Source organism: Sinocyclocheilus anshuiensis, unplaced genomic scaffold (genome assembly GCF_001515605.1).
Source record: "Sinocyclocheilus anshuiensis isolate Anshui unplaced genomic scaffold, SAMN03320099.WGS_v1.1 scaffold1365, whole genome shotgun sequence".
NCBI classification, from domain to species: Eukaryota; Metazoa; Chordata; class Actinopteri; order Cypriniformes; family Cyprinidae; genus Sinocyclocheilus; species Sinocyclocheilus anshuiensis.
Window position 1 is genome coordinate 474,408 of NW_015551032.1, and position 10,470 is coordinate 484,877.

Consider the following 10,470-nt stretch of genomic DNA (forward strand, 5'->3'; position numbering starts at 1 on the left):
GCAAAGGTAGGCGACCGCCTTGGGCCCCCAAAAGCCAAGGGCCCCCTAAAATGCTTTTCATATAGGATATGCGCATTAAGCACGGACACGCGAACGGTTGCTGTTTACGGTGTTTATTACCACGACAGCAGTCCGAATCTGTGGCGCCTGCAGGTGTACAGCTGTACGCACTGTGAGTAGCATGAGCGCTCAGACTGATTTGAGATGTGCCCCGCAAACATTTCAGCAGTTATTATAGGCCTGTGTGTCCCGTATTTCTGTCGACTGAACCCATGCCGTTAATTATGAATTAATCAGTCTTTTGCAAAGTCAATTTCTGCATATAAACATTACGCCAAATAGAAGTACCCGTAAAATTTATAGTGAAAAGTACTTTAAAAGCATCTGGAATTCAATAAAGTAATTTTAAAGCTGTTTTTTAAAGCATTTGCAGTATTGATAAAAAAATATAAATAATTAACATATCATAATTGCGTTGCAGTAAATCCTTTAAATTTTAAGGTATTCAGAACAGAGCAACATAAAAATCAGAAAAAGCAGCTATACAATTATAGGACAAAGTTTTACATATATGCCATTATAATTAGTGTTTTATTTTTTAACTGTACGGAATTATAAAATAAAACGCAAATTATAATCGGGCCTTCCATCAATTATAGTGATGAAAAAATGACTCGCCATCTCCTAATTGGATGTGCCTTTAGAGAGAAATGCACACATTACATAATGAAAGAGTTTATTTTATTAGGAGTCTATTTTCGATTTGAATTATTTCATTTTAAAGTAGTAATTTAAAGCTTTCTATATATTTTGATCATGTCTGAGTTTAGGTTCATCATTGTGAAGCGCTCCTGTTCAAGCCCGAGACGGCAGAAAGCGTTTGTTTTCTTTATTTTATAAAACTGCACAACGTTTTGTTGATATTGTGAGTGCACACAAATAAAACTAGACCCTTTACAGTTTAGAGTGATGTATTACTCTTATCTTTATGAGCAAAAATGACTGCGTATTTTAAGTTGTTTCCACTGTTAGAAAAAAATGCACGTGATCGCACTGGCGCCTCCATGTACTGCAGAGCTTCAGCTTCCACTCCTCCAGCAAATGATTGGATATGCACATTTATATAGGTTAAACATTTAAACTAACATTGTGATATACTTGAACTGTTTTATATATAGATTTTATTTTAGGCAAGTCCTGATGATTTTCCATTACATACAAAACTGAACTATTTTAATAGCTGAAACAGTAGTATAAGCTTTTTTTTGGGAAAAAAGACGGGCTAGGGCCTATATTTAAGACCCGTTCAGGGCTTTAATCCACTTCATCCAACGCTGTTTTGTTCTCATCTGTGAGCATGCTCTTGATATATGTATTTTAGGTGTGTAAATGTATAATTGCCTTTTCATTATTTTTTCAGTTTTATTTACATTTGTAGTTAAAACAACTAAACATAAATGTATTTTAAAGTTTAGAATTAGACAGCCTTTGCACACAGGCTTACGCTGAAAACAACAAAATGGAACCTCAAGGTTGATCTAGGAAAATGTGTGCAAATGTATAGGGCCCCATTCCTATATTTTGCCTGGGGCCCCCAATTCACTAAATCCGCCCCTGCCTGGGGGTAAGCAGATAAACATCAAATTTTCATTTTTGGGTGAACTATCCCTTTAACTGAGTAGTTTCCCTAGTTCACACAGTTTCAATAAATTGCTATGGGTTAAATGAACTCAGTAAACTAAATAAGCATACAAACGCGATTACAGTCAAGCGCAGACCAGTATTGAAGTGTACAGAAAATATGCAGCAGTCATAACTTTGTTTTTGCTGAGTTTATTAAATTTATATTAAGTATTAATTAATGTTAATGGGAAATAATACTCTGTAATTTATAGTCGTATGGTGTATATATATATATATATATATATATATATATATATACACACACACACACATTCAAAATAACTACAAAATGTCATGCCTTTCATCAACATCAGAATGCGCTGCTTTAGCGCATCTCGGTCTCCTTGAACATCTCTGGCGCACACGCCACAAACATGAACCAATTAATACTTGATGCTCCTGCTTTTAAAAGTCTACATTTAGATTACTTGACTGACGTTAAATGCATTATATAAGTCACTGGAATAAATTACAGCATGTATCGTGATAAAAAAAACTTGACTTTACAGTATGGAAAATACAGTAGGCTATAGCTAATTATTTTGCGGACCCCCTGGCACTTTGAGAACCGCTAGTCTACACAAAAGAAAGCCCTGTAGGCTCTGCCCCGGTACAGATTGTGTCGAGCTATTCGTTAGTCTGGTTGTTTGGTGAGAAAAAGATGTAGTTGCAATAAACGCGTTAAAGATCCGTACACCTGCAGCAGCGGAGGAATATTATTCTGCTGAGCGGAACTGCGGAAGAACTGATGACGGCACGGTTTGATTTTCGGCTGACCAATCAGCAGAAAGGGGTGTTTAATTCCCGCCCACGTGTAGAAATCGAATATTCAAGCTGTTTATTCATATTTCCAACCCTGAATGAAAAACAAAAAATTAAGCGGAACTCTTGTTTTTCTTTTTTTGGAAAAAAATTAAAAAACGAAAAAGGAGCCATTTTCTCAATTTTCTACTTTCAATATAAAAAATAAAAAAAAAAGAATGAATGAATGATACACGGATTTATGATGGTCACAGACTTTAATATTGTTTGATATTTTGAGCCGATTTAGAACACATTGTTTTCATTTGTCATACGTCTCTTAACAACAAGACGTACATTTTTGTGTGAGTTTGTTGTGATCGGAACGACTTTAAAGTCTGGTAGTGTGTGATCCTCAGTCGTGTAGTGTATGATGGACAGTGTTTCTTCTGTGACTGTTTACAAAGTTGGTAAGTGTATGATGCCTAGTGTTTTAATATCTCTTCAGATTTAAAAAGTCATGTAGTGTATTCCAGCCTTTAGTTAACACCAGGAAAACTGGAATAGAAACTGGAGAAGTAACTAAAGAATAAGTAAGCTACTTGTTATTAATGAAGTTACTAGCAAAATTTGAATGGCAAATACTGGAATACATACATACGAATAGTTGATATTTGAACCCCAGATCCCAATATAAGATACTAGTCAGTACTTGATTACATACTAATAAAAAATAAGCATCAAATATAGATACTAGTTAGGTTTAATTAAGGAATACTTGTTAATACTTGCCATATGCAAATGTCAGTAGTGTAGGTGTTTGTGCAATTAAATGAACAATTGGATGAAAAGCCGTGAACTGGCTATTGCTTTAATGAACTAGCAAAACGTAAAACCCTTAAAGGGGAAACTTCCCCCACCACAGGCAACTAAACATCCTTAAAGGGGAAACATAAGCACTGTATGTGATTGTGAATTCTGTCACATCTTTAAGTGTATGCCGCCACAGTAGAAAGATAAAAGAGGACTAACCGAGGTTAACCGTTCACATGTCTGTTATTCTGGGCGTAGGATGATCTAACTCAAATACAAACGTAACCCATGTGACCAAGCAAACGCACGTTTTGCAGCTGTCTCCCTGGTTTAAAAGGATGCGTAGTTTAAATAGGTTGTGGTTTCAGTGAAAACAGCGGTTGGTGTCAGTAAACGATAGATGTGCCTCTTACTTTTCTCCCTTTCCTCGCAGTATGCAGAGAGTGCATATGTCACTCTGCATTTAGCTGTAGGGGTGGGGCAAAGTCTGACATTTCTTTATAGTTCATGCTAACAGAACTCCATAGACACAAATGCAACGAACATATTATTAGTATTGGGCGCTTTTGTATCAGTAATGGAACGCTGATTTAACCAAAATGGTTCTGTACAGCCCAGTGGCGAGGCTACATAAGGGCCAGGGTGGCACTGGCCCACCCAGATTGACTGCTGGCCCGACCAATCAAATGAGGAAAGAAGAAAAATCCTGCATACATTACATACTCCTCTTTTTACCGGACATGCCCTCTTTTTGGACCTAAAAAAATGTGTCCGGCATTTTTAAATCGATTTCTAAATCGCCCAAAATGTCCGGGATTCGGCTTTTTCTTTCTACAGTCGCCAATCATTGTTTGCGTTTTTGTATTAGAGCCCTGCGAGGGACTGTTTTCTTATGCTGCATTCACGCCATATCGTAATTACTGTAATTTCGAGATGACAATACATGACGTTCTACTCGGAGCTGTTCACGTCCTCGGACTCGGAATTATGCTTTTCTATGGCAACACTATCAACGCCTAAACAGAGCCTGCGCTGTTTTCTTATGCTGCATTCACGCCATATCGTAATTTACCGTAATTTCGAGATGACAATACATGACGTTCTACTCGGAGCTGTTCACGTCCTCGGACTTGGAATTATGCTTTTCTATGGCAACACTATCAATGCCTAAACAGAGCCTGCGGTGGTCAGTTGGTACAGCGGCCACGTGGTACAAGTCGTAGCTCTCAGAAAACTCCCAGTTCACAAGTTGTAATTACGAGTTCTACGAGGACGTGAATGCTTTTTACAAGTTGGAATCTCGTAATTATGGGAATTCCGATATGGCATGAACACACATTTAGCGGGCTCCCACTAAATTTCTGACCATTACCGCCCGCTCCTGCAATGTGTATGTTCCGCTCCCAAGATTTTTGTGTCCAGTTCCGCCCGCTCCCGCAAACATTCTATGTGCAGAGTATATAATCAATATGCAGAGTATATAATCTCTTTTGAATGAGCGCTCACTGTTCACTTTCACGATCACACGTGCTCTGTGTAAAGGAAGCACATCTTATGAGATATTTATGGGATGTTTTTCAATGAGCTCAGGATCTGTTGGAGCAGCAAATCCTCCAGTATGATCTTGTTAGTCATATCTCCTCTCAACCCGTGATCAGTGAAATCTGACTTCTGCAGCTCGTACGTGTTGGATGCAGGGTTGTCATGTCCGCGTTTCTTCCATTGAACTGTGCAACTTTTTAACTGTTAGATGTTCAAAGCAGCATGTAATGTCACTCTAAAGGCTGGAATACACTACACAACCTTTAGCCCGATTTACAATCTGGAGAAGTTCAGGCAATAGTTGCTGAAATCAGAGCCAGTCTGCAGATTTGAGTCGACAGATTTAATTGAAAATCGTGTAGTTTACGATGGTTAGACTCCCGATTTTTTAGCTTCAGACTTTGATTCCATCCAGTCGGAGGATATCAAACATGTTTGATATTTTCAGCCGATTTTGAACCACATATTGATGTTGGCACTATGAGTGGTTATGAACGAATGAATGAAACGCATTTGTCCGTGTTTCACTCTGTCTCGAATCGCGCTTGAGAAACAGTGTCTTTTCCGCGGCTCAGTACGCTTTCAACTCGTTTTTTTAGTCTCGAGCAAGACTGTACGACATTCACATTACATGATTTGACTGATTTTTACATAGAAAGGCCGACAGCGCACCACATTAAAAGAAATGATCATTCATGTTTTCATAACCGCTGGCCAAATTCAAAAATGAAACTAAAATTAAATAATCTTTGAGAGCAAGGGGGGCCCCCTGGTGTTTCGGGGGCCCTACGCAGCTTGCGTATTTTGTGTATAGGGAGGATCGGCTCTGACTGGTAGTGTGTGATCCTCAGTCGTGTAGTGTATGATGCCCAGTTTTCTGACCAGATTTTTAAACACTAGGCATCATACACTCACCGACTTTTTAAATAGTCACAGAGGAAAAACTGGCCATCATATATTAAAGTCTGGTAGTGTATGATCCTCAGTCGTTTAAAGTCGTTCCGGTCACAAAAATCATACGAAATTTGCATCCCTATTTGAATCTCATGTAGGCTATTGTAAAATGATTTTTGAAAAAGGCACTGAGGTCCACACTATGTTAACAAAGTCCACTCAATTTTAAATTTCTGGCCTCGCCACTGGTACAGCCGTCATTCTGCGGCAACGTGATGATGGAAGCCGGATGCAACATGCTGTTTCCACATCTCATCTGTCTGTTTTGGAGCTTCTGTCTGTAAAATAGTTGTAGAAAACATTTTACCTGTTTTATGGCGATGGAGAATACATTTGCCTACTCCGAGGTGGTGGCCTTGTTATTGCTCTCAATTTGGTGCTTATCAGCTGACAGCCCCCTCCAGTCATATTTAATGTATGAAGTTGTATTATTTTACATAGTGCAGACAATAATATAACCCCGCTGCAAAGAAGATAAAAAAAAACAGTAGGTTAATAAATAGATAATGCTTGATCCTTAGGCTATTTGTAACATATATATAGCTGATTTCAAACACTATACATAAGTCCAGAAGGCATTATGGTGCACTAGTATGGACCAGAGGATAACTAACCCTTCTCTCCTTAACCAGCTGCTGCTTTCCCAACATGCTTAAAGACCTTAAAAGGTTCAGAAGGCGTTTGAGTCATCTAGATTAGCCAAGATTCCTCCGATCTAAGCCATTTATCTGAGCGAAAGGTTTTGTGGGTAAAATGGAATTATACATCATTGCTGCTTCTTTCTCTATGATGGGTTGTGATGTAAGTTTTCAAGTGGGTGTGTGTAGCTTTTATGCTGTTTGTGTGGAGTTTCCTCACAGATTGATTCTTATACATTGCTTAATTTCTTTCTTCCTGCTGTGGTGTTATGTTTGCGTGTGTGTGTTGAGGGAATTAAGGCTCTCTAATAAGTATGTGTGGTAAGGGGGTAATAACAATAATTTTTGCATCCATGTCTCACAGCTCCCATCAGCATTGATACAATAGCCATACTGAGATCTGTGGGTTATAACTGGATACATGCAAAGTATAACTGTTCATAAGGTTCAAAAGACTATGGGATTGGTTGATGATTTGTGACACATTTGACTGTGTAAAAAAACACATGCAAAAATCCTGTGTGTTTTTGCATGCCAATTTAAATGTGTAACCTCATGTATGGTTTCAGGTCAGACAACCTATTCTTTCTCTAATTTAAATTAAATTCAAATAACTATATTGGCATGGCCTAAAGTACATTTTGTATTGCCAAAGCAAACAACATAAAATGTAATTTAGAACAAATTAATGATTGAAATTTCAAATCTCTCTATCTGATACACACACTTTTATTTACTGTCTTGTTTCTGTTTGGAATGGCTCCCAGAATATTAATCCTATTAAATTATAGGTTGTTAGCCAGATTATACCAGATTAAAGATTATGCCCTAATGTTAATATAAACCCGCAGGACATCTGCACTATGAAATTACCAGTACTAAACACATCTTTTATACATATTACAATAAAAAAATCTTACCAAAGCCAGATTATACCAGATTAAAGATTATGCCCTAATGTTAATATAAAACCGCAGGACATCTGCACTATGAAATTACCAGTACTAAACACATCTTTTATACATATTACAATAAAAAAATCTTACCAATAGACTTATTAAAATCAAGATTAATTAAAAAAAAATTACTTTCAAATTGCAATGTAACATTTGTATTATTCTGCTTGTCAATCCTACAAACTGTCTGTGATTCGTAACTGGGTTCAACTAGAACACTGTGGCCTCTGATGTTATTCACATGTCTTGTTTTATTCTACAGGTGTCTGCAGGGGTGAGAGAGTTCAGAGGGTAAAGGTTAAAGGTCATTTCAAGATGAGTGAGCTCGAGCAGCTTCGTCAGGAGGCTGAGCAACTGCGCAATCAGATCAGAGTGAGTCCTACTGATACTGTTAAAAAATAAACTGCATTGGGGTCCTGATCACCATGTCAGGGTTTATGTTGCCATAATGACAGTTGGCTTTACATTATCCCTTATATATAGTAATGAACAAAATGAGTGTTTATCATGTCACTGCTAAATACACTTATATGAAGTCTAATTTAGGGCTTAAAATCTGCACCGATTATCATTTTCTGAGTGCACATTCAGAGAAAACAGTGTGTTTGCTTTTTTTTAAATGCCATGCCAGCTTCCATTGCTATTTTCATAGCAAAACTTAAATTATAAATTCTAAAATAGAAACTAAATAAGACGTTGAAGAGCAGTTTTTCCTAAAAATTCTAAAACAAGCTTTGACTTGAACATTTTCAAGGGTATCAACAGAATAAACTAACTCCGAGCACTAGGTATTTCAATACAATAAAATATCTTTGAGAAAATCGAATCAATTTCAAGACTTCGTGTTGGTGTAGTTACTGTGTTTGGCTTTTAGAGCAGTATGGATGCCATAAGCAATTTCTAGTGATGCTGTAGTGGCTTTCCTGAGACTCCACTCAAAATTAAGTGTGCACTGAGATCCTGATCATTTTAAAAACTGGCCATACCCCCACGTACAAATGGTGACAGTAGAATGATTCACTAACATTGTCTTCTGTCCCTCAGGATGCCAGGAAAGCATGTAGAGACTCCACACTCACTCAGGTGAGATGTAATTACATGTAGGAGCCGGATGATGTGATCTCCAGAGGTTTGTGGGTTTTCATTTATGTGGCGTTTGTGCGTGTGTGGTAGATAACAGCAGGCCTGGATCCGGTGGGGAGGATACAGATGAGGACGAGGCGCACACTGCGTGGGCATTTGGCTAAAATCTACGCCATGCACTGGGGCTCAGACTCCAGGTATCTCTATCCGCAACCTTCTAACAATTCACCGCTTACACCTGGCATCAAAGAGAACAAAATAAAAAGTTAAAAGTAGCAGATGAGCATGACTCAGTGGTTTGTGCCTTGGCTTTGGTTTTTGCACCTGTTGACGGCACAGAAGACAATGAACAACATGACACATTGACCCACATGTTAACTAATCTTTTTTGGCCAATCATCTACAGCTGCAGTACTGTCACAATGGAAATGAATTTCTTTAAAGATGTATGATTTTTGTGAGCTGTTCTATACTCCAAGGACATACTGCACTAGAGCCATTTGTACAGTTATATTGTAGTAACTATAAAGTCGAAAGAATACTTCCCTTGTCCGCATTACTCTCTAGTTTACGGACTGTCTGCATGACGTCATTTTCGTCATCATCACATTCCACTGATGTCCATTCACAGCCCATATTTTTAACTGTGTGTGATTTTGAAGGCTGCACCCTCCAGAGGTCGCATTTGTCACCCTCATTTCTTTAAAGATGCCTCATTTCAGAAAAGTACCCATTATAAAATTGAGTTATTTATTTTTTAGGTGTAAATTATTGTAATGTCTTTCTTACTTTGGAATGCAATGGTTAGTTTTCTGAAATGAGGCATCTTCAATTATGCAGCCAAAAAAAATGTGACTATCAGAGGTCTGTTCTATAAAATCATCATTATCAGTATTTAATTAATAATAATACTTTATTCATTTTACCACAGAATGAAATATAGGATGCGTTTCAATCAGCTCCCTAGTTCAGTAGTCAGGGAGTCAGCAATTTTAAGGGCTGTCTCATCGCGAAATCCTTCCAGTGCACTGGAATGTTCGCTCCCTGAAAAATCCCACAATTCACCGCAAAAAGTAGGGAGCATCGATGCTCACTATGCTCCCTTACCGGAAACTGCATGTCACATTTCTGAAGAACGAAACAAACCACACCAGCCAACTCAAATATGACACGCAATAGAAGATTTGAAAAGACATCCTTTTTTTTTTTCAGCATAAACAGGTAGAGAACACATACCTGTAGTGAGTAGTGAGTCTCGAAATGTCCCTTTCACATAGCAACTTACAGTAGCGTCTCAAATACTGTCTGTTTGAACGTGCAATGGGTGTCAAGCCTGTATTTCTTACCAGTAACCATAACAACAGTGACCGAAGTAATATCAAAGATGGCGACGTCCATAAAAGAGTGAAAAAAAAAGTGGCATGATGTGTAGCCAAGTATGGTGTGCCATACTCTGAATTTGTGCTCTGCATTTAACCCTTCCAAGTGCACACACACACACACACACACACACACACACACACACACAGAGCAGTGCGTTGTCACGTGACATGGGTGTTTTGAATCACACTTCAGAGCAGTGTTTCGAAACATCTACGTTTCGGGATCTCAACACTGCGTCGAAATGTCAGTTTCGCATCAGCCATCCCTATATACCAATTTACGAGTTAGGGAACTGATTGAGACACCCATAGTGTTTTACAATATTAACTAAGAGCTGCATATTGTATATGTTATGTTATGTATATGTACTGTATATGTTGTTGTATATGTTATCTTAGGCTATTAGATTAGCACGCTAACCATAGAGAATGCATTAGCGAATTTTAGCTTAGCAAACTGTTAATCAAAAAATAACAATTTGTTGCTTTGCTCATATCTTGTAATACCTTTAAATTGCTTTCAAATTCCAAGGGGGATCAGATTCCGCAAAGTTAATTTGAAAGTGACCAGTTCAAATTAAAGGGGTCATATAATGTTGCTAAAAAGAACATTATTTTGTGTATTTGGTGTAATGAAATGTGTTTATGCAGTTTAAGGTTCAAAAAACACATTATTTT

The 10,470-nt window shown here is 37.9% G+C and overlaps 1 protein-coding gene across 3 annotated transcripts in view; it reads left to right on the top strand.

Moving 5' to 3' along the window:
* The window catches only part of LOC107661206 (guanine nucleotide-binding protein G(I)/G(S)/G(T) subunit beta-2), a 23,782-nt gene that overhangs the window by 6,752 nt on the left and 6,560 nt on the right, over window positions 1-10,470 (top strand). For 2 of the 3 annotated variants that reach the window (XM_016450699.1, XM_016450698.1), the window contains exons 2-4: window positions 7,590-7,699; window positions 8,372-8,410; window positions 8,501-8,607. In XM_016450699.1, the coding sequence (XP_016306185.1) occupies window positions 7,643-7,699; window positions 8,372-8,410; window positions 8,501-8,607 (203 nt within the window). In that variant the 5' untranslated portion in view covers window positions 7,590-7,642. Of the gene's footprint in view, window positions 1-7,588; window positions 7,700-8,371; window positions 8,411-8,500; window positions 8,608-10,470 lie in introns of all 3 variants that reach the window. The other variant, XM_016450697.1, reaches the window with a different exon arrangement.